Raw genomic sequence first — 25574 nt, 5'->3', positions numbered from 1 at the left:
TACGCCCGCAGTGCAGTTAGGGAAGGAGTTCCAGGATCTTGACCCAGCGAAGTGAAGGAACGGCGATATATTTCCAAGTCAGCATGGTTATTGACTTGGAGGGGAATCTTCAAACGGTGGTGTTCCCATGTGTCTGCTGTTGTCCTTCCAGATGGTAGCGGTTGTGAGTTTGGAAGGTGGTGTTTAAGAGGCTTAGTGTGTTCCTGCAGTGCATATTGCTGCCGTTGTGCCTCGCTGGTGGGGGGATTAAATGTTTGTGAATGGGTGCCAATCAAACAGGCTGCTTTGTCCTGGATGGCGTCAAGCTTCTTGTGTTGTTGGAGCTGCACTCACCCAGGCAAGTGGAGAGTATTCCATCACACTCCTGACTTGTGCCTGGTGGACAGTCTTTGGGGAGTCAGGAGGTGGGTTATTCGTCGCACGATTCCTAGCCTCTGACCTGCTCTTGTAGCCACACTATTTATATGGTTAGTCCAGTTCAGTTTCTGGTCAATGGTATCCCCCAGGATGTTGATAGTGGGGGTTTCAGTGATGGTAATGCCATTGAATGTCATGGGGTGATGGTTAAATTCTCTTTTGTTGGAGATGGCCATTGCCTGGCACTTGTATGGCACAAATGGTACTTGCCACTTATCAGCCCAAGCCTGGATATTGCCCAGGCCTTGCTGCATTTGGACATGGACTGCTTTAGTATATGAGGAGTCGTGAATAGTTCTGAACATTATGCAATCATCAGCGAACATCCCCACTTCTGATATTATGATGGAAGGAAGTTCATTAATGAAGCACCTGAAGATAGTTGGGCCTTTGACACTACCCTGAGGAACTCCTGCAGTGATGTTCTGGAACTGAGGTGATTGACCTCTAACAACCACAACTATCTTCCTTTGTGCTAGGTATGACTCCAACCAGGGGAGAGATTTCCCCCTGATTCCAGTTGACTCCAGTTTTGCTAGGGCTCCTTGATGTCACACTCTGATAAATGCTGCTTTGATGTCAAGGGCAATCACTCTCACCTCACCTCTGGAGTTCAGATTTTTAGTCCATGTTTGAACCAAGGCTGTAATGAGGTCAGGAGCTTCCATTGCAGAAAACATTTTAGACAAATTATTTGGGAGGGGTGTGGAGGGATAGTGTAGACTGTCCTGAGTACATATATTTTGAAAAAACCTGTATGTAACCTGTTACTCATTTTTACACGTGCAGTCAACCATAAACAATAGAAAACGAAGTACACTAGATTCCACTTTGAACTTTCTTTTTTTTAATCAAACAGAAAACACATTATGCAGTGGTGACCATGTCTCTTGGCACAGTCCCTTGGACAACAGTGAATCCAGAATCCAACACATGCTGCTGACAGAGGACCCACAACTGCAACCTGTGCATACCCCCTTTGGAACAGTTGCATTTCTCCAGGTACTGGCTCAACCAGATAATTTGTTCCAATATTGATCATGAACTCTGCAGTTCAAAATAGCAATGTTGTCACAAAGATCATGAATGATTCTTATATACTCCTTTCCTTCCCGCGTCCCCCACTGACTGCTGTGTAGTTGCTATGCTTAAACTTTGAATTGTAAGACGATGTTCATGCTTCAGTTGAATGTTTTGTATGAAACCTATTCTGCCAAAACAAGTGTGACCTTTCGAATATTTGAGAAAGCTGGGACAGCTGTCAACTTGCATTTCTGAGATCACCGGAATTTCTATCCATTTCTTTTCTTTGTGTTCCATGCTTGTCTCGCCATCAATTTTCAGAAAAATAATCTAGCTGTTGAATTATATAAAATAGTTATCAGAACAGAAGCTTATGTTTTCCAAAACATTCGAGGAAAATATTGATTTGAGTTCTAGTTGACTTTCATTGAGGTGGTTAACTAATTTTTTTAACTATAGAACCCTAGATATAATTAATTTTCTTTATTACCTGCTTTCATATATCTTTTAAACTCCCAAGATTTTTTTGTCATTTTCCTTGCTTTAATGTATTCTACTCCACACTCAGGAGACCTAACGACAATAGTTTAGATTAACGTGTTGTCTTTAATATCGAAAATGCCCCAGGGGGATTTGTAAGGTGGGTTGACGGGAATAAATAAATGAATAATGGAACGGAGACCAATATACGGTAGGAGGTGACCAAAAACTTGGTGAAAATGGTAGATTCAGAGTTGGCTTTTCAAGGTGGAGAGGGGGTTTGAATGTAGAGCCGAAGTGGCTGAAGGTTTTGGCACTAATGATGGGATAAAAGGAAAATGAGACAAAAAAGGCAAAGAGTTGGAGTAACAAAGGATATTAGAGGGGCTACATTGCTGGAAGAGTTTGCAGGGGAGGAGCAAAGCCATTCAATGGTTTGAAGATTTTTCATTTTTTCAGGGGATGTGGGCATCACTGGCAAGGCCAGCATTTGTTGCACTTTCCTTCTTGATTTGAGTGGCTTGCTAGGCCATTTCAGAGGGCAGTTAAGAGTTAACCACATTACTGTAGTTCTGGAGTCACATGTAGGCCAGACTGATAAAGATGCCAGAATTCCTTCCCTAAAGGGCTTTAGTGATCCAGATGGGTTCACACCATTACTGAGACTAGCTTTCAATTCCAGAGTTGTTAATTGAAGTTAAATTCCACCAGCTTCTATGATGGGATTTGAACCTGTATCCCCAGAGCATTAGCCTAGGCCTCTGGATTACTAATTCGATGACAATAATACTATGCCACTGCTCTCCCCCTATTTAAGGGATCTTCCCCCTATGAAGATGAGGATTTTAAATTTAATGTGACATCTGACATAAATGTATGTCAGTTTGAACAGGGGCGGTAGAGAAATGGACTTAGGATATCAGCAACTGGATTTTGGACAAGTTGACATCGATGGCTAGGAGTTTGTAAAGAAGGACATTAGAGAAGTTGAGCCTGTAAGTGATGAAAAGATGAATAAAGGTTTTGGTGAGGATGAGATACTTTTGGATAGAAAACTTATCAGTTTGAAGTAAGTGGCCGGGCTGGAGTTGGGCTCAGAGCTGTGCTTGTGAATGGCTTGGGCAATTCATTTGACTTTGATTTTTTACTTTTGTTCACTTACCACTTGGAGAGCACCTGCCCTTTGCCTGTAGCATGGCTAAACTGGAATTTGCCATGTAGAAAATATAGGGCTTAAAACATTGTGGAACCTTGCTGCCTAATCTTAGGCTTTGAATTTTGGTAATACTATTGTAATCAAGAGGCATGTGGTTAGGTCCACTTTGGCTTTTAGAACAGCAGAGTTTTGAATGAGTTCAATTATTGGTGGTTAGTAGATGGAGACCAACCAGGAAAGCATTAAAATAGTTAAGCCTGGAAGTAACAGAGGTATGGATGAAGTTTCAGCAGCAGATGAACTGAGGTGGGATGGAAACAGATGACGTTATGGAAGTAGAAGTAGGTAGTCTTGGTGATGGAGCGGGTGTGGTTGGAAGTTGATCTTGGGTCAAATTGCATGCCAAGGTTGGGGAACAGTCTGCTTGGGCCAAAAACAGTGATCAGGCTGAGGGATGGAGTCGGTAACTAGGGAACAGAATTTATGATGAAGACTGAAGATAATGTTGTGCTCGCTAACCATTGGTCGTCAGCCCAAATGATAAAATACTCCCTTGAAGTGTCAAGTATTTTAGGGAACTTATGCCCAGTTGCTAGGTTCCAAAGTTACTTGGAAATTCTATTATTGACTTGAAATTTAAATGAAAGGTCGTTTGTGGCTGAAGACTTAATGTGAGAATATTGTGAACTTGTGGGATTAAGTGTGATTTGGCTTTTTAAGTTCTGTAAGATTTATTTTGATGGTTGTGTGATCAGTTTAGGTTGTGTTTTGTTGAAGCACTAATGCATAGCACCACAGAGTGGTGAGATGTGGGTTTTCATCCATGATCTTTCGTTACTACAGGGAAGCAGACCAGAGGTTCACTTGGAAGGGAGTGGGAGCCAGAATGCTTCCCTTATACATGCAGCTGTTCACAATTTTTATGCTTGTATTTGAAGAGACTGGCAGAGGTTTACTCCCAGTTTCTCTTATTGGTAGGCTTTCAGCAGTTGCCCATTAAAATGTTGTTTGGCACTGTATGGGGCTGCATTTAAAAAAAAATGCAAATATGAAGATGAAAACAGTGTAAGCTTTTGTTTTGAAGTTCCTTTGATTGAACTTTAAAAAAAAAGCTCAAAAGTAACTGGGTTAACCTGTATTTAGCAAGAAATTATTATGGTGTCGCAGAAACTGGGCTATGCAGTTTATACAAACTTCTTAGCTCTTTTAAGAATATTTTGAGTTGTGAAACTCTTTTTAAATGCAACATTCTAATTCCTAATAAATGTAATCATCATTAGATAGCCAGGTTTGATCACCTGTTTGAGTAAAATGATGATTTCTCCAATCCCATTACGTCTTCAATTGTATGCAAATTAACACTCCACTCTCTGTACTCCATGAAGAGGTGGACTCGCAAATGAATGTGGTTTGGTATCCATTTCTTCTCTCTCCCCTCTCCCAAAATTGAAGGAAAGGGTTCTGTTTACTTGAAGCCAAATTGTACAGAATTAATACTATGTAAATGATAACATTGACGTCCAATTTACTGATTCTGAAACTGTGCACTCTAAACCTGTGTGCTGTAGCAACATGTATTTTTAAAGCAGTATGCTCTAATGAGCTTTCTGTAGATATTGTAACAACTTGCTACAATTTTCAATCTTCTTGAATGCAAGAAGTATATAGGAAGGAAAAATGTATTAGACCTATTTTATTTATCTTATTTCTAGAATAAGGTAAAATAAAAATATATAATTTCATAACAGCATTACTCAAAAAATAGTCCTAATAATGAAACATTATGCTTTTAATAAAATTGTATTCTGTTATGAAATTTTAAAAGATGTTTTCAATTGCTTATGTTTGTTTTTGGCATGTCATTCATGGCTGTCTGGTAAACCAGTCATCTATGTATAAACTTAAATGTACTCTAAGCTTAATCAATGAGCATTGAGATCCAAGATATTGTTTATCAAGAACATTTTTAAAACTGAAGATTTTTTTGTTTTCAGATAATTTTCTTTAAAAAGTCTTCAGCCCCAGGACTCCTTTTAATTATTTTTGTCAAAAATGCCAGTCAGGTTGTCTGGCATTGCTGGGGTTGAATTTGTTAGTGAAATTTGAATGTATTTATGTTTACTGCAGCCTTTCACTTTGAACTTCTTAGATTTTTTAAAAAATGTTTATAGACCTAATGTTGCAATAAATGGCAGATTTGCTTAGGTTTAGATTGAGGTTGTGGTAAAATTCAAAATACCCTTATTCATTGTTAGAAAATTAATTCCAGTAAAGTTCCTGCTGATGTCATTAATCCAGCACAGAATATTGAGTGCCATTTTGGTCATTCTGATTTGAGAATATTGTTTAATTTTGCCTTATTTAAATGTTCTTGTACAATGAAACACTTGAGAAATTGTACAAGTTAATTTTTAAAAAATTTCCAATCCTGATCAGATTGTTGGAGTTTGTACAGAAGAACTTCAAGCAGCTCAGCAGTGGAATGGCCAAGGGATTTTGGAGCTTCTCCGGACTGTTCCTGTGTAAGTAATTTGTAAATCTTTCATCCTCAATTTGCAAGATACAGTATATGGAGCCAGAGAAAAGTGAAATTGATTATTGTTAGACTAAGAGATTTACTGAAATGGATAGATTTTTGGACACTTAAGAGAATCTGGGGATAGGGCGAGAAATGAAATTGAGATAGATGATCAGCCAGGATCTTATTGAGTGGCAGAGCCAGTTCAAGGAGCTCTATGGCCTACTTCGGCTCCTTTTTTTTTGTGCTCATAGGAAAGTATTTAGAAGACATAGTTACACATTCTACCTATTCCATGTGAAAATAAATTTGGTTCTGGATTTTTATTTAAACAAATTCTGTAAACAAATTTGTTGTGTGCATATTCTTTGTTTTTTAGCTTCTACCTACAGTTCAGGACTGCCCACCATCTGGAAGAATGGGGTGGGTGAATAGAAGAATGAGTTTCATATAACACTCCTTTTAAGAAACTTGTGAATTTTGATCAGATGATTTTCTCCCACTCTAATGTCAAGAGGCCTTGTTCTCAATAACAATTTTAGTTTTTTTTCATTTTTTTTGTTGTTGATGCATACACTTTTTTTGCTGTATTTGATCTACCGGTATTTCTGTGCTGTAAAATTAACAGTTTTAAAATACTCCTGTATTCAATTCTGGTAATTCTGTAAACACTTTGAAGTATAGTTTATAGTTTTAAATTTTTGAATATTGCCACCGTACTATCATCATCTTGGACAATGCAAATTTTATAATTATTGGTACCTCATCATTGACCCACTGGGTGGAGCTGTTGTAATTGACTAATCTTTGCCTTCCTTAGATACCAGCTCCCAGATTCAGAATCTGTATTGAATATCAGGTATCCTTCCCAATGACAAATCAATACTGTTAGTGTTATCATTCTGTATCCTGAAACAACTATTAGTTATAAATTTATGCAAGCTATATTTCTGGCATTGCCATATCTTGTCAGAAAATTTCAGCAATAATGTAGCCAAGTGGGGTGATTATAGTAGTTCATATGGTGTAACCCTCATGAAGGAATAATGTTCTTAGATGAATTTACCCTTTTTAAAATTATCATCCTTTTGTTTAAATCTCTTTATGGCCTCACTCCATAACCTCCTGCAATCCTACAGCTCAACTCATCTTTCTTTACCATCTCACCCCTCCCCCGGTTACCTGCCCAAACTCAGTATTTCTCTTGTACATATTCCCCCTTCGTTAGCCCCACCATTGATAGCAATACCATCTAGGTTCTATGTCCTGAAATTCCTTTCCTAAACCTGTGTACTCCCTTAGAACCTATTTGAACAAACCTTTAGGAACCCCTACTAATATTTCTCTCTAAGGTTCCATATCCATCTTTGTCTGATTACGCATCTAAAAAGCACCTCAAGATTTTTGATGTTAAAGATGCTGTACAAATGTAAGTCATTGCTATGATAAGATCCTGACTTTATGGAGAGATTTAAATTTTTTCAAAGAATGAGGAGCATCATATATATCAGACAATCTAACATTTTGTTTGATTCTCTACATCTTGAATTTCAAATCACTTTTTCGGTACCTAAACTTAAGAGCAAGCCCCTTGGCTAGTTGAGGGACTTACTAAACTTCTTGGAAAGAAGGGGTGAGGTGAAAATTATCTGTATTCACCCATCCTGATCCATGTTTTTATCAGTGATGTATTAGATAGCATTGCAAGGCACAGGGAGCATGTTTTTTGGAATTACTGAAGTATTGATGATGCTGGTAGACTTACCTGAGAATTTAATGCATTCTTGACCATCTTGATCAATGAGCAAACCAGTCTAATATGATGGTGAATACTTAGTATTGATTTGCACAGTTGAAGACAAAATCTTGAAGCTATTGACCTGATGACGCAAGAGATATCTGCCTCAGTTGTTGATTTATATCTGGTATTCTGGGGGATGCTATACTGTCTTACTAAATTCTTCTGTCATTCATCTGCTTTTCTCTCTTTTGCAACAATATATTGTGTTGTGTTAAGTACCTTAATGACAATTTTTGTGTTATACTAAAGGATTATCTTTCATATTGAACAGCACAGTTAACAGGAACCTTACCATACAAAAAAATCTAATGTTTTTGCCTTCAAGTCAACAGCCATGTCCTAGAATGGGACTACCAGTTGTCACGTTCAACTGAAAAGGGCAGTAGCGGCAAATATAAACAGTGTACATACAGGCCATGTTTATTCTTTTAGGGTTTAGCTGTCGGTAGGCTAAATTGGGCAGTGGGAAGATCTGTAGCTAGGTTGGCAAAGATGTATTTGAAAATGTAACATATGCAGTTCTCTTTCATTACAAAATCTGCTATGCAGCATAAATGGCAAAACTGAAAATGGCAATAACAGCTGCTTTCATTGGAGGGTAATGAAATGTACTGTATTGATGTGAACGGGAAACATTTTTAACCAGTTCTTAGTTTAAAACTTTACTACGATGCAAAACGGAACTGTGGGAATACGTCTTATTTGTATTGGTATTCTAGTTTAGTTTGTCATCCTTTTATCATGTTAAATTAGGAAGCAATCCATTATAGGGCAACCTAAATTTTTATTAAAATTCTGAAATTTGACCAGAGAAGGAGTAAAAGATTATATTTCCACGTTTCTAGTGTGAAAATTAAGGATCCGTTTTGAGGGCCTGGTACCTAAAGAATTTTAAACCAATTAATCAGCGTGTTAATCTGAGGCCTGGGCAATTTACACTGTTGCAGATCTTGGACTCCTGAAAATTCAGTAATTATTGGACAAAGGACCACTGCTGTGATTGAATCAACAAAATTATGTCCCAAGAAGTTGCCTGGGAACATTACTTAAGGGATTGTGGGAAGTCTACGAAATCATGCTTCTGTTTAAACTATTATCATATCCTGGCTCATAGCCAAATAAGTGAGTGTTTATATGATGCTGCTAGTTTGAAAAGTGGATACCCAAATGTCGTACAGGCTGCATACTGGATTTATTGCAGCATGCACTTGACAAAGTATAGTGTAAATGCAGACCCTACCAAGCAAGTTCAAAAGCTTCACATAATTGTTATACTTGCTGTTTCATGAAATCGGTTTTAATTAACTTGTTTGCTTTTGAGTATTACAATAAACATGAGATAGATACCAAGGGATTACATATGGATATCTAAAGTATTATACATTGCCTTACAGTGCTGGTGGCTCTTGGCTAATCACAGACATGCGAAGAGGAGAAACTATATTTGAATCTGATCCTCACCTGCAAGTAACTATTCACTTGTATCAGCTATATTTTTCCTTTTTCTCTGATGTTACACTTGCCCAAAAAACATTTTAAAATTTGTGTGTTAGCTGTTTAATTCAGAACTTGTACGTGGCACGCTCCTTCCACTTAGAAGTGGCAATTTTGCTTTTTTTTTTAACTTGTTAATAAATCCTACTTTGGACAATAATAGTTCACTAGAGAAATAGTAACATTCCTTTCTTTAAATGGTAAATATATTTTGACATTGTCTTTGTTTCTACTCATTGCACACCCACGGCAGCAAGCTCTCCACTACCCACTCCTGACCAAGTGCCTATACTGACACAGTTCAGATGGAAAAAAATGTGCGGAATCACAGGAAGCAGTCTTTGTTCATCATTTTGTGATGCAATATGTTGGATCCCAGCATCAATCATAAATTTTGCTTTTAACATTGGGAATTATTAAAATGATTTTATGAGTACAACCAAATGATTCACTAAGTTAGTGAAGGATATTGCATTAAATCTGATGTTTAACATGTTTTCCTTTGGACAAACGAGGTTGTTTTCATTGTATTTTAGAATCTGACCATAATTTGGATAAAATGTTTACTTTTTATTGAGGGAGTAGCACTTTTGAAGTAAAATACATTAATGTGCAACAGATTTAATATGCAGGACATAATTTTTCAGGACCATTGCTTTACAATGAATCATCTTTAATACAAAACACATTAGAACTTTGTTTTCTATAACTAAAATGTAATGAATCATCTGAAATTCAATTGTTGTGATTCATGCGATCAGAAACATATTTTACTTAATTTATTTTTATTACTACCCCCGCCCCTTTTAGGAAAGAGTGGACAAAGGCATAGAGACTGATGGCTCAAACCTGAGTGGTGTGAGTGCAAAATGTGCTTGGGTGGATCTAAGCCGTCCACCAGAAGATGAAGAAGATAGCAGGAGTATTTATCTTGAGATGCAACCAAGACGTTTGTCAGATAAAGGTAAACCTTGTGGTAGCACTGGGGCCTAGGCAAAACGGTAAATAGGCTGGTCAACAGGACTTTAAACTAGAAAGTGGGGGGGAAGGGAAGGGTAAAACTCCAAGAAGTATGACTAATGGGAAACAAAGCAGCAGGTTAGCATGTGGGGGGGTGGATTCAACTTCATGGAAAATTATGAAAAAACTGAAAAGGAGAGCCCAGGAGAGGCTATTAAAGTCTCCAGAACACAAAATAGGACAGAGTGTTTGGAAAGGGCTAGGAATCTAACTTCAAGCACATCAGATAAAGGGACGACAATGAGAAGGGGGACGGGAAATACAGGACTGAAGGTGTTGTATCTGAATGCACGCAGTATACGAAATAAGGTAAATGAGCTTGTGGCGCAGATTGAAATTGGCAGGTATGATGTGGTGGGCATCACGGAGACATGGCTGCAAGGGGGTCAGGACTGGGAGTTAAATATCCAAGGATATACATCCTATCGAAAAGATAGGCAGGTTGGCAGAGGGGGTGGGGTTGCTTTGTTAGTAAGAAATGAAATTAAATTGATAGCAAGAAACGACATAGGGTCAGATGATGTAGAATCTGTGTGGCTAGAGTTGAGGAACCGCAAAGGTAAATAACCATAATGGGAGTTATGTACAGGCCTCCGAACAGTAGTCAGGGTGTGGGGCACAAGATACACCAGGAGATAGAAAAGGCGTGTAAGAAAGGCAAGGTTACAGTGATCATGGGGGATTTCAATATGCAGGTAGACTGGGAAAATCAGGTTGGTAGTGGATCCCAAGAAAAGTAATTTGTGGAATGTCTACGAGATGGCTTTTTGGAGCAGCTTGTGGTGGAGTCCACTAGGGAACAGGCAATTCTAGATTTAGTGATGTGTAATGAGGCAGATTTGATAAGGGAGCTTAAGGTGAAGGAACCCTTAGGATGAAGTGACCATAATATGATAGAATTTACCCTGCAATTTGAGAGGAAAAAGCTGGAATCATATGTAACGGTATTACAGTTGAATAAAGGCAACTACGGAGGCATGAGGGAGGAGCTGGCCAGAATTGACTGGGAGATGAGCCTAGCTGGAAAGACAGTGGAACAGCAATGGCAGGAGTTTCTGGGAGTAATTTGGGAGACACAGCAAAAATTCATCCCTAGGAAGAAGAAGCATACTAAAGGGAGGACGAGGCAACCATGGCTGACAAGGGAAGTCAGGGACAGCATAAAAGCTAAAGAGAAAGCATACAATGCGGTGAAGAGCAGTGGGAAACCAGGGGATTGGGAAGCCTACAAAGACCAACAAAGGACAACTAAAAAAGATATAAGGAGGGAGAAGATTAAATATGAGGGTAAACTAGCCAGTAATATAAAAGAAGATTGCCAGAGTTTTTTTAGATATATAAAGGGTAAGAGAGAGGCAAAAGTGGACATTGGGCCGCTGGAAAATGATGCTAGAGAAGTAGTAGTGGGGAACAAAGAAATGGCAGAGGAACTGAATAGGTACTTTGCGTCAGTCTTCACGGTGGAAGACACAAGTAACATCCCCAAAGTTCAAGAGAGTTGGGGGACAGAGGTGAGTATGGTGGCCATTACCAAGGAGAAGGTGCTAGGAAAACTGAAATGTCTGAAGGTGGATAAATCACCTGGACCAGATGGATTACACCCCAGAGTTCTGAAGGAGATAGCTGAAGAGATAGTGGAGGCGTTAGCGGTGATCTTTCAGGAATCACTGAAGTCAGGGAGGGTCCCAGAGGACTGGAAAATTGCTAATATAACCCCCCCCCTATTTAAGAAGGGAGTGAGGCAAAAGACGGAAAATTACAGGCCGATTAGCCTGACCTCGGCGCTGGTAAGATTTTAGAGTCCATTATTAAGGATGAGATTTCAGAATACTTGGAAGTGCATGGTAAAATAGGGCAAAGTCAGCATGGTTTCATCAAGGGGAGATCATGCCTGACAAATCTGTTAGAATTCTTTGAGGAGGTAACGAGTAGGTTAGACAAAGGAGAGCCAATGGATGTTATCTACTTGGACTTCCAGAAGGCCTTTGACAATGTGCCACACAGGAGGCTGCTCAGTAAGATAAGAGCCCATGGTGTTAGAGGCAAAGTACTAGCATGGATAGAAGATTGGCTGTCTGGCAGGAGGCAGAGAGTGGGGATAGGGGGGTCCTTCTCAGGATGGCAGCCGGTGACTAGTGGAGTTCCGCAGGGGTCAGTGTTGGGACCACAACTTTTCACTTTATACATTAATGATCTAGATGAAGGGACTGAGGGCATTCTGGCTAAGTTTGCAGATGATACAAAGATAGGTGGAGGGACAGGTAGTATTGAGGAGGCGGGGAGTTTGCAGAAGGATTTAGACACGTTAGGAGAATGGGCAAAGAAGTAGCAGATGATATACAATGTGGGGAAGTGTGAGGTCATGCACTTTGTTAGGAAGAATAGAGGCATAGACTATTTTCTAAATGGGGAGAGAATTCAGAAATCTGAAGTGCAAAGGGACTTGGGAGTCCTAGTCCAGGATTCTCTTAAGGTTAACTTGCAGGTTGAGTCGGTAGTTAGGAAGGCAAATGCAATGTTGGCATTTATTTTGAGAGGACTAGAATATAAAAGCAGGGATGTGCTGCTGAGGCTTTATAAGGCTCTGGTCAGACCACATTTAGAATATTGTGAGCAATTTTGGGCCCCGTATCTCAGGAAGGATGTTCTGGCCCTGGAGAGGGTCCAGAGGAGGTTCACGAGAACAATCCCAGGAATGAAAGGCTTAACATATGAGGAACGTTTGAGGACTCTGGGTCTATACTCGATGGAGTTTAGAAGGATGAGGGGGGATCTGATTGAAACTTACAGAATACTGAAAGGCCTGGATAGAGTGGACGTGGGGAAGATGTTTCCATTAGTAGGAGAGACTAGGACCTGAGGGCACAGCCTCAGAGTAAAGGGAAGACCTTTTAGAACAGAGATGAGGAGAAACTTCTTTAGCCAGAGAGTGGTGAATCTATGGAATTCATTGCCGCAGAAGGCTGTGGATGCCAGGTCATCGAGTGTATTTAAGACCGAGATAGATAGGTTCTTGATTGGTAAGGGGATCAAAGGTTACGGGGAGAAGGTGGGAGAATGGGGTTGAGAAACTTATCAGCCATGATTGAATGGCGGAGCAGACTCGATGGGCCGAATGGCCTAATTTCTGCTCCTATGTCTTATGGTCTAGGCAGCTTAAGGCACAGCCACTAAAAATGCAGTGATGAAAACCGGGTTGCAGAAGAGACTAGAGTGCAGAGATTTTGTAAGGCTGGAGGAGGTTGCGGTGATAGGGAGGGCTCGCGCCCTGGAGGGTTTTGGAAACAAGGATGAGAATTTTAAAATCGAGGTATTGCTGGATTGGGAGCCGATGTAGGTTAGCGACCACAGTAGTGATGGGTGAACAGGACTTGATGTGAGTTAGGATAAGGGCAGCAGAGTTTTTGATCAGCTCAAGAGCTACTCTTGTAACCAGAGAAAAACAAACATGCTTCATTGTGACTCCCCCCTCGCCAGCAAAGACAAAGCTTGAGTACAGGATCACAGAATTACAGCCCATAGAGGTATTCCACCAAACCCCTCCCCTCCCACACCCTGCAAGCATCTTTCATAGAGCACTTCATAGCACCACACACTGGGCATTACGTTCTGCAATGCTACCACCCTGAACCTCCCAATGCCTGTGCAAGCAGCCCCAGTGGGACAAATCCAGAAGTTGCCCATGGACATCTGTGAAAGTTCTGTGTCAGCCATCCAGGCTATGCAGCACAACTCTGAAATGCAACAACAAACAAAACAACTAGGTTTCTGCTTCATTGAAGGCAATGAAGTGTAAGATTGAATGGCCTATCAACTGGGATAAGGCCATCAAAATTGACAACCAGGAGTGCTGCAATAATTTCTATCTTTGGCATTTTATAAGTTGAGAGCAATGGTTCATGCAGGGCAGTTAAGTTGTTAAACGACTTGGTTCACTGCAGTGGAGGACTATGCTTTGATTCTAGCAGTGACTTGATAATAGCCCAGAACATGCATCAACAAGCTTAACCTCAATGTTTCCATACTCTTCCCTCTCACCATGACAAAATGGGAGTGTAATGTTGCTAACTTGCAGCTTGATGACTTCTCTCTCCCATGTGCCAAAATTATTCATCAATTCCTTTAACTTTCATATTCAAAGAAATGAGATACCAGCATAACCATAGTGGATTGTTTTATCTAATCCTATACACAACATAATTTTGTGCAAACAAAGGCTGGGATTTTCCAGCCCCATTGTGAGCGGGACCTGCTGTTGGCGAGGCGGCGCCCCAGCTAGAAGCCCATTGACTTGCAGCGGGACTGGACGATCCCGGCAGCGGGCGGGTGTGAAAAATCCTGCCCAATGATTAGGAACTAGTAATCTCTACTCAAGATTGTACTCAGGATCTCTGATGACTACTTGAAGCAGGATCTTTTTTCTAATTTCAGATACAGAGCAGATCAGAGAGGTCTTGCGTAGGGGCCTTGAAATGAACACCAAACCAATCTTGCCACCAATCAGTTCCCAGAAACCACAACAACAGAATGGAATGAACCATGATCGAGCATCGTAAGTTTGTTTTACAACTTGCTTGAATTGCTTTTAAATTGCTCATTGAAGATTGCATGAGTATTTTTTTGGTGGGGTGGGAATGATTGTACTGCGTTGTTAAAATTGTTGCAACCTCCCATTTGACATTCCTCAATCCTAATTCTGCTTAGTTTTGTTTTCAAAGCTATGGTCCTTAGAATAAAAATGTTTATTTTTAAATTGATGTTAAGTCCAATATGTATTGTTTATAAAATTTAGCAAACGCAGAGAAAGAGATAAATCTTAGGAGATAAGATAACTAAAGCTGGTTTAATAGTAGATTAGAATGAGCAAATTGCCCTGTAAATAAGAGAAATATTAGGTGGGGAATGGAATCTGAATTCCATTTAAAACAGTTTTGATTTCCTTTTCTTATATTATATACCATCTGTATGTGCACTTCACAATAACCTGATTCCCGATAAGAGGGGATTGCACTCATTTGAATTAGCACATAATGTTCATTGTTATAAAAGACTAACTGTGTTCTTGTCAGAGACAGCTGAGAGGCAGATGTTACAAGAATCCCTTCTTCAGCGACCTTAAAAAGTCAAAACTGATTTTCACAGGCTCCTATCTCCAGTTGTGATAATATCAGATAAGGGATTCAACATAAAAAATTCTGCCCCTGGGCTACTTCTCCAAAGCAGTATTTAAACTATGAAATAGTAAAACAAGTGTTGTGATAAAAGAATTGTGTGTCTCATAAAGAGGGACATTTTTGGTGAAATTATTTCCAGAACAAAGTTACTGCTTCACCTTTATGACAGAGCATCATTGATAATTTATAATGGAGAAGTTAGCGCATTGTTCGCTCAATTGCTCAGTATGTTATATTTATACATGATGATGTGGGACATAAAAATGTGGTCTTATGTTTTCTGTTCTCTTTGCAGAAAGCTGTTGATTTTAAAAAGATGATGTATGTTAAGAATGAAACAAAAGATGGTAGAGAAAGACAAGCCAATAATATCTGAAAGAGAAAAGTTAACATTGCACTGTGACTTCATCAGAACTCGATCTTTCAGGTGCTAGTCAGGTCTGCAGTACACTTCTAGCATTTAAATTTCTCAACCTTACAAGCAATTTGGATAAAATGCTTCTTTGAAGGGAAGGCAGTAGAAATCAGCAAGTAAATTAATCCTTGATGCATATCCTACTAGCTACTTCTCATTACCTTGTCAGCTTCAGATTGTTTGGTCTGAACCTGAATTTCAAAAGGGAGTCTGGTCCAAACACTGTTTTCTTCAGTTTTATTTCAATGTTGGCATTTAAAGGGCTTCAGGGATTCAGTCCTGCAAGGTTAAGCACATTATTTGATTAATTTCTACTTAGGCCTTATTCCACTATTATTTAATGCGTTAAACTATGTGAATAGAGTGTTTTACTGTTACAAGGGTGGTTATTTATTCAGCTATATAGCAAATTTAATTAGGGCAAGGGATATGTTTCCACTGTGTCTTGAATTTACATTTTGTATAGCACCTTTCACAACATCCAGATGTCCGAAAGCACTTCAAAACTTGGAAGCATTTTTTGAAGTGTAGCCACTGTTGAAATATACGGAAACCTGCAGTTCCTTTGCCCTCAGGAAAGCCCCACAAATAAATAATCATGACCAGATAATCTCTTCTATTAATGGCTGCTGATGAATATTGGCCAGGACACTGGAAGAAATCTCCTCTTCAAATAGTGCCATATGATGTTTTACATCCACCTGAGAGGTGTGGAATATGAAATGGGCAGCAGTGTTTTGGATGAGCTGGTCTACAAAGGATGGAGGATGGGTAGCTGCAGAACATTAGAATTGTTGACGTTGCAGGTGACAAAGGCGTGGTTATGGGTTTCAACAGCAGATGGATTGAGATAGGTGCGGAGCCATGTATTATGCATGGAAAAGTTAGTAGATTTTCTGATGGCAAGACTATATGTTTGGAATCTCTGCTCAGGTTTGAATAGGATGTCAATGATGCAAATAGTCTTATTTAACCTGGGTAATTAGCTGGGGAGGAGGGATCCATGGCCATTATGGAGGGAGCTGAAAATGATAGTTACAAATGTTCCCAATGTTTAGTTGAAGGAGCTTGTGGCCCCATCTAAGTTTGGATGTTGAGCAGTCTGACAGCACAGAGCCAGCGAAGTAGTTGAAGGAGATGGTGGAGAGGTGGAGGAAATACTCTGACTGCGACCGTGTTGCAAAAGCCTTCCTCGATCTTCCTGCAGCCTTTGTCCCTGCCGACTAAGGAAAGAAATAAACAAATTGTATTTATGTAGCACTTTTCGCCATGTCATGACATCCCATTACACTTTACATCAAATGGCACAATTTTGAAGTGTAGACGCTATTGTAATGTAGCGTACCATAATTGGTAATTTGCACACATCAAAATCCCACAAACAATAAAGCTATAATTGGTCAGATAATCAGTTTTAGCGATTTTGGTTGAAGGATAAATGCTTGGACACAAAGAACTCCCCTGCTCTTCCTCAAATAGTACTTGGGATATTTTCCATGCAATTGAGAGAGCAGATGGGGGTTCAGTTCAGTGATCCATATGACAGATACAGGGCTTAAATGCATTACCTTGTCACTCAGTTAAGTGTGCTACAAGACTGGTGCCTTAAGCTGCACAGTCTCATTTAATGCTTAAAGATGGGAGCCATATGGAAAGTAAGGGGAAGAAATAGACTGGGAGAGAGTAAGGATTTCATTAGAGACACAGACATCAAAGATGGAAGTGAGGGAATGGGTCAGTAGATCAGCTGCACAATTATTATGGCAAAAGGACAACCAAAGGCAAGATAGTTGGTTGTTTGAAAATGCAGTTGCAAGTGACTGGGAAGAATGTTTTTTCAGCGGACACAGAAGTGAGGTTAGAAGGGAATAGGAGGAAATTTGGTCCTTGGTTTGGGAGAGGAAGATGTGACTGTGAGTGACACATGAATGGGGATTCAGGAGGTAGCACTGAGGGAGCCTCAGCCCTTGCAATTGTCAGGTTTGAGGATTTTTCAGATTGTGTGGCTGAGAGCAGGGACTGCATGGGAGAATGAGCAAACTGATCACGGCACCATGGTGCAGGGGACCATTCAAGTGGGGGGGAGTAAAAAGGATTGTGGTTGTATTTGGGGACAATATAGTTAGGGCGATAGGTGTGGTTCGCTACAGCTGCGAGTGTGAGTCCCCAAGATTTTGTTGCTTGCCTGGTGCCAGGATTAAGTAACATCTCCTTGGAGTTGGAGAGGAACTTGCAGTAAGAGGGGAAGGATCCAGTTGTTGTCCATGTGGGTACCAATGAAATAGGTGGGACTGAAAAAGAGGTTTTATTAAGGGAATATGAGCAACTAGGGACTAAATTAAAACCAGAACCACATCGGTAATAATCTCTGGATCACCACCTGAGCCATAAGGAAATTGGCATAGGGAAAATATGATCAGAGAGTTGAATGCGTGGCTCAAAGATTGGTGTGGGAGTTATGGGTTTTGATTCATGGGGCACTGGTACCAGTACTGGCGAAAGAGAGAGCTGTACCATTGGGACAGGCTTTGCCTGAACCGCCTTGGAACCAGTGTCCTAACAAATTTTAGAACTAGGGCTGTAGAGAGGGCTTTAAACTAAATAGTGATGAGGGTGTGGGGTGGGGTTGCAGGGTTAATGTGAGGGAAGATTTGGAAAGTTAAAGAGGAAGGACAAGGCAGTAATGCAGGGTAATAATATGGGTAATGATAACCAGAGTGTGACAGGAGGGACAGAGTTTACAAACATAAGCATGCACCAACAAATAAGGTCAGAGTAGGCAAAAACAGTAAAAAGACAGAATTAAAAGCAAGATAGATAGATTGATAGCACAAATGGAAATTAATGAGTACGATATAATAGTCATTACAGAGACGTGGTTGCAAGGTAACCAAGGCTGGGACCTGAATATTCAAGGATATTTGACATTTCAAAAGGACAGGGGGAAAGGAAAATGAGGTTTGGTAGCCCTGTTGATAAAGCATGAGATCAGTATGGTAGTGAAAAAAGATCTTGGTACAGAAGATCCAGATGTAGAATCAGTTTGGGTGGAGGTAAGAAATAGCAAAGGAAATAAGCCACTGGTGGGAGTAGTTTATAGGCTCCCTATATAGTTGTTAAGTAGCTACACAGTAGGACAGAGTATACATCAAGAAATAATGGGGGTTTGCAGAAAGACAGACAGAATGGCAAAGGAGTAGGGGTAACCCTGATAGTAAAGGATGACGTAAGGACATTAGTGAGAAAGGATCTAGCCTTAGAAGATCATGAAGTAGAATCAGTATGGGTGGAACGAAGGAATAGCAAGTCAGAAAACATTGGTGGGAGTAGTTATACTGTTGGACAGAGCATTAAACAAGAAGTTATTGGAGCTTGTAATAAAGGCAATGTAATCATTGTGGGGACTTTAATCTTCACATAGATTGGGACAATTAAATTGGCAAGAATGGTTTAGAGGATGAGTTTGTAGAATACTTTCATGACAGTTTCTTGGAGTAATACGTTGTGCCTCCGACTAGGGATAAAGCTATCTTAGATCTAGTATTGTGTAATGAGGCAGGGGTAATTAGTAATGTCATTGTAAAAAATCCGCTGGGAAATAGTGATCATAAAACCATTGAATTCCATGTTATATTTGAAAATGACATACTCAGTCACAAACAGGAATCTTAAACTTAAACAAAGCCAGTTACATAGGTATGAGGGGAGAACAGGATAAGGTTAATTGGGTAAATAGATTACAGGGTATGGCGGTAAACGAACAGTGTCAGACATTTAAAGAAACAATTCTAAGTGTTCAATAAAAATACATTCCATTGAAAAACAAAAACTCAGCAAGAAAGACCTGTCTGTGGCTCACTCAGTAAGTTAAGGATAGTATTAGATTAAAAGAAGAGGCTTGCAATCTGGCAAAAAATAGTAGCGAGTCTGAGGATTGGGAGTATTTTAGAAACTAGCAAAGGGCCACCAAAAGTTGATGAAAAGGGGAAAAATAGAATACGAGAGTAAACTAGCCAGAAATATAAAAACAGATTGTAAGAGCTTTTATAAATATATAAAAAGGAAAAGTGCAGCTAAAGTAAACATTGGTCCCTTAGAAGCAGGGGCAGGAGAAATTATCATAGGGAATGAGGAAATGGCAGAGGCATTGTACAAATACTTGTGCCTGTCTTGATAGTAGAATACATCAGTTTCATACCGGAAATTGATAAATATCACCAGAGAAGTATTGGAGAAACTTAAGGGACTAAAATCTGACAATTTCCTGGGACCTGATGGCCTACACCCTTGGGTTCTAAAAGAGATGGCTACAGAGATAGTGGATGTGCTAGCTATGATTTTCCAAAATCTCTTTGATTCGGGAATGGTTCCATCAGATTAGAAGTTGGCAAATGTTACACCGCTTTTCAAGTAAAGGGGGGCAAGAAAATGGGGAACTACAGGCCAATTAGCCTAACATCAGTCATTGCGAAAATGCTAGAATCTATTATTAAGGAGATAATGTGTATTGAGACAGGATTAATTAAATACCAAATGGTAAAGGACCCTCTAGACAAGAGTGAAAATAACATGATAGAATTTCACATTCAGTTTGAGATTGAGAAATGTGGGTCTATAACTAGTGTCTTAAATTTAAATAAGGCATTTACAAGAGTAGGAAGACGTTGGCTGAAGTGGAATGGGAAAATAGGTTTAAAGGTAAGAAGGTAGAGAAGCAGTAGCAGGTATTTAAGGAGATATTTCATAACTTTCAACAAAGATATATTCCAGTGAGGAAGAAAAACTACCAGAAGGATGCATCATCAGTGGCTAACTAAGGATGTTAAGAGTGGGGCGACTTGTTAGAAGTTTACTAAATTATGAGTGGCATGGACAGAGTAGATAGTCAGAAGCTTTTTCCCAGGATGGAAGAGTCAATTACTAGGGGACATAGATTTAAGGTGAGAGGAGAAAACTATAGAGGAGATGTGCGGGCAAGTTTTTTATGCAGAGGTTAGCGAGTGTCTGGAATTCGCTGCCAGGGGAGGTGGTGGAAGCAGGTACGATAGTGGTGTTTAAGAGGCAGCTTGACAATTACATGAATAGGATGGGAATAGAGGGATACGGACCCCGGAAGTGCAAAATGTTTTAGTTGATGGGCAATATGATCGGCGCAGGCTTGGAGGGCCGATGCTTTTCTTTGTTCTTTGTTCTTGGTATCAAATTGGGGGGAAAAAGGCATACAATACTGCAAAGATTAGTAATAGGGGAGAATATTAAGAAACTTTTGGAAACTAGCAAAAAATGACTTAAAAAATAAAGAGGGTGAAATTGGAGTATGAGAGAAAACTAGCAAGAAACATGAAAACAGACAGTAAAAACTTCTACAAGTATATAAAAAGGAAAAAGGTTGCTAAAGTGAGCATTGGTTTCTTAGGGGGTGAGACTGGGGAATTAATAATAAGAAATAAGGAAATGGCAGAGGCTTTGAACAAGCATTTTGTATCCATCTTCGCAGCAGAAGATGCAGAAAGCATTCCAAGAATAGCTGAAAATCAAGAAGCAAAAGGGAGGGAGGAACTTAGAACAATCATTATCACTAGAAAAAAGTAGTGGAAATACTAATGGGACTTAAGGCTGACAAATCCTCAGGACCTGATGGCTTACATCCTAGGGTCTTAAAAGAAGTGGCTGCAGAGATAGTGGATGCAATGTTTGTAACCTTCCAAAATTCCCTAGATTCTGGAAAGGTCCGGTGGATTAGAAAAACCCGAAATGTAGCACCTCTATTCAAGAAAGGAGGGAGACAGAAAGCAGGAAACTATAGGCCAGTTAGTCTAGCACCTGTCATTGGGAAAATGCTAGAATCCATTATTAAATATGTTTTGTGAAAGGGAAATCATGTTTCACAATTTTATTAGATTTCTTTGAAGATGTAACAAGCTGGATGGATAAAGGGGAACTAGTAGATGTAATGTATTTGGATTTCCAAAAGACATTTGACAAGGTGCCACATAAAAGGTTACTACACAAGATAAGAGCTTGTGGTGTTGGAGATGATATATTAACATGAATAGGGGACTGGCTAACAGGAAACAGAGTCGGGATAAATAGGTCATTTTCAGAATGGCAAACTGTGACTAGCGGAGTGCCACAGGAATCAGTCCTGGGGCCTCAACTATTTATGATCTCTATTCTTGACTTGGATGAAGGGACTAACTGAATTGTAGCCAAATATTGTAACCAATCCAAAATAAAGTAGCCTGCTTATTGGCACTCCATCCACCATGTTAAACCATGGGGGAGGCGATGGCGTAGTGGGATTGTCGCTGTACTAGTAATCCAGAGACCCAGGGTAATGCCATGGCAGATGGTGGAATTCAGTAAAAATCTGGAATTAAAAAGTCTAATGATGAAATTATTGTCGATTGTTGTAAAAACCCATCTGGTTCCCTTTAGGGAAGGAAATCTGCTGCCCTGGCCTAACCTACGCTCCAGATTCTTAAACGCCCTCTGAAATGGCCGAGCAATGTCTATCAAAGTTCTATCAAACAGCTACAAAGTCTCAAAAAAGGAATGAAACCGGACAGAACATCCGGCATTGATCTAGGCGCCAAAAACGACACTGGCGAACTCAGCCCTGTTGACCCTGCAAAATCCCCCTTACTAACATTTGGAGGCTAGTGCCAAAATTGGGAGAGCTGTCTCACAGACTAGTCAAGCAACAGCCTGACATAGTCATCCTCACGGAATCATATCTTACAGATCATGTCCCAGACACCACGTCACCATCCCTGGGTATGCCCTGTCCCGCTGGCAGGGGTGGCGGCACAGTGGTATACAGTGGGGAGGGAGTTGCCCTGGGAGTCCTCAACATCAACTTTTTTTTTTGCCCATCCCCAGTTGCCCTTGAGAAAGTGATGGTGAGCTGTCTTCTTGAACCGCTGCAGTACATGTGGTGTAGGTACACCCACAGTGTGTTAGGGAGGGAGTTCCACGATTTTGACCCAGCGATAGTGAAGGAATGGTGATATATTTCCAAGTTAAGATGGTGAGTTATTTGGAGGGGAACTTCCAGGTGGTGGTGTTCCCATCTAACTGCTGCCCTTGTCCTTCTAGGTGGCAGTGGTCGTGGGTTTGTAATTTGCTGTCTAAGGAGCCTTCGTGAGTTTCTGCAGTAGATGGTACACACTGCTGCTACTGTTCATTGGTGGTGGAGGGAGTGAATGTTTCTGGATGTGGTGCCAATCATGCGGGCTGCTTTGTCCTGGATGGTGTCAAACTTCTTGTGGGTACTTCACCCCATGAAGCCGGACACCATGAAGTCTCATGGCATCAGGTCAAAAACGGGCAAGGAAGCATCCTGCTGATTACCGTGTACTGCCCTTCCTCAGCTGATGAATCATTGCTCCTCCATGTTGAACACCACTTGGAGGAAGTATTGAAGGTGGCAAGAGCGCAGAATGTATTCTAGGTTGAGACTTCAATGTCCATCACCAAGAGTGGCTCGGTAGCACCACTACTTACCGAGCTGGTTAAGCTGCTAGACTGTGTCTGTGACAGGTGCTGAGGGAATCAAAACAAGAGGAAAAAACATACTTGATCTCATCCTCACCAACCTGCCTGTCGCAGATGCATCTGCCCATGACAGAATCGGTAGGAGGAACTACCGCACAGTCCTGGTGGAGACAAAGTCCCGCCTTCACATTGAGGATATCCCCCCAACATGTTGTGTGGCACTGCCACCGTGCTAAATGGGATAGATTTTGAACAGATCTAGCAACTCGAGACAGGACATCCATGAGGCACTGTGGCCACCAGCAGCAGCAGAATTATAATTGAACACAATCTGTAACCTCATGGCTTGGCATATCCCCCACTCGATCATTACCATTAAGCCAGGGATCAACCCTGGTTTAATGAAGAATGCAGGGGGGCATGCCAGGAGCAGCACCAGGCATATCTAAAAATGAAATGTTAAGCTGGTGAAGCTATAACATAGGAATGCTTGCTTGCCAAACAGCATAAGCAGCAAGTTATGGACAAAGCTAAGCGACCCCACAACCAACGGACCAGATCTACGCTGTGCAGTCTGCAGAACTGCCATGTCCAGTCATGAATGGTGGTGGACAATTAAACAACTCACTGGAGGAGGAAATTCCACAAATGGCCCCATCCTCAATGATGGGGGAGCCCAGCACATCAGTGCAAAAGATAAGGCTGAAGCATTTGCTACAAACTTCATCCAGAAGTGCCCAGTGGATGATCGATCTCGGCCTTCTCTGGAGGTCCCTAGCATCAGGGGCAGGAGGTTTAGGGGGGATGTGAGGAAAAACTTTTTTACCCAGAGGGTGGTGACGGCCTGGAATGCACTGCCTGGGAGGGTGGTGGAGGCGGGTTGCCTCACATCCTTTAAAAAGTACCTGGATGAGCACTTGGCACGTCATAACATTCAAGGCTATGGGCCAAGTGCTGGTAAATGGGATTAGGTAGGTAGTTCAGGTGTTTCTCACGTATTGGTGCACACCCGATAGGCCAAAGGGCCTCTTCTGCACTGTGATTCTGTGATCATAGATGCCAGCCTTCAGCCAATTCGATTCTCCACATGATATCAAGAAACGGCTGAAGGCACTGGATAGTGCAAAGGCTATGGGCCCTAACAATATTCCGGCAATAGTACTGAAGACTTGTGCTCCAGAACTTGCTGCGCCCTAAGTTCCAGTACAGTACAGCTACAACAGTGGCATCTACCCAGCAATGTAGAAAATTGCCCAGGTATGTCCTGTGCACAAAAAGCAGGACAAATCCAACTTGGGCAATTATCGCCCCATCAGTCTACTCTCGATCATCAGTAAAATAATGGAAGGGATCATCAGCAGTGTTATCAAGCAGCACTTGCTTAGCAATAACCTGCTCACTGATACCGAGTTTGGGTTCCGCCAGGACCACTAAGCTCCTAACCTCATTACAGTCTTGGTTCAAACATGGACAGAAGAGCTGAACTCTCGAGGTGAGGTGAGAGTGACTGCCCCTGACATCAAGGCCACATTTGGCTGAATGTGGCATCAAGGAACCCAAGCAAAACTGGAGTTAATGGGAATTGGGGAAAACTCTCCACTGGTTGGAGACATACCTGGCAAAAAGGAAGATGGTTGCAGTTGTTGAAGGTCAGTCATCTCAGCTCCAGGACATCACTGCAGGAATTCCTCAGGCCCTAGCCCCAATCATCTTCAGCTGCTTCATCAATGAGCTTCATTCCATTATAAGGTCAGAAGTGGGGATGATCGCTGATGTTTGCACAATGTTCAGCACCATTCACGATTCCTCAGATACTGAAGCAATCTATGTCCAAATCCAGCAAGGCCTGGACAATATCCAGGCTTGGGCTGACAAGTGGCAAGTAAGATTCGCGCCACACAAGTGCCAGATAATAACCACCTCCAACAAGAGAGAATCTATCCATCGCTCCTTGGCGTTCAATGGCATTACCATCACTGAATCCCCCACTATCAACATCCTGGGGTTACCATTATCCATAACCTGAACTGGACTAGCCATATAAATACAGTGGCTACAAGAGCAGGTCAGAGGCTAGGAATCCAGCGATGAGTAACTCACACCCTGACCCCCCCCCCCCCCCCCTAATGCCTGTCCACCATCTACAAGGCACAAGTCAGAAGCGTGATGGAATACTCCCAACTTGCCTGGATGAGTGCAGTTCCCACAACACTCAAGAAGCTTGACACCATCCAAGACAAAGCAGCCCGCTTGATTGGCACCACATCCACAAACATTCACTCCCTCCACCACCGATGCACAGTTGCGGCAGTGTGTACCATTTACAAGATGCATTGCTGGAATTCACCAAGGCTCCTTCGACAGCACCTTCCAAACCCATGACCGCTACCATCTAGAAGGACAAGGGCAGCAGATAGATGGGGACACCTTCCAAGTCACTCATCATCCTGACTTGGAAATATATCGCCATTCCTTCACTATCGCTGGGTCAAAATCATGCAACTCCTACCCTAAGAGCACTGTGGGTGTACATATACCACATGGACAGCAGTGGTTCAAGAAGGCAGTTCACCACCATC

At 41.1% G+C, this 25574-nt stretch overlaps 1 protein-coding gene across 3 annotated transcripts in view; it reads left to right on the top strand.

Annotated features, from left to right (window-relative positions):
- Positions 1–25574, top strand: part of sufu (suppressor of fused homolog (Drosophila)) — a 172256-nt gene that overhangs the window by 101674 nt on the left and 45008 nt on the right. For all 3 annotated transcript variants that reach the window (XM_078565147.1, XM_078565146.1, XM_078565148.1), the window contains 5 exons: positions 1277–1419; positions 5513–5598; positions 8790–8862; positions 9700–9853; positions 14341–14461. In XM_078565147.1, coding sequence (XP_078421273.1) covers positions 1277–1419; positions 5513–5598; positions 8790–8862; positions 9700–9853; positions 14341–14461 — 577 coding nt within the window. The remainder of the gene's footprint in view (positions 1–1276; positions 1420–5512; positions 5599–8789; positions 8863–9699; positions 9854–14340; positions 14462–25574) is intronic.

The sequence above is a fragment of the Cetorhinus maximus genome, chromosome 20 (genome assembly GCF_964194155.1).
Source record: "Cetorhinus maximus chromosome 20, sCetMax3.hap1.1, whole genome shotgun sequence".
Lineage (NCBI taxonomy): Eukaryota > Metazoa > Chordata > Chondrichthyes > Lamniformes > Cetorhinidae > Cetorhinus > Cetorhinus maximus.
This window is presented reverse-complemented; position numbering and strand designations above follow the sequence as displayed.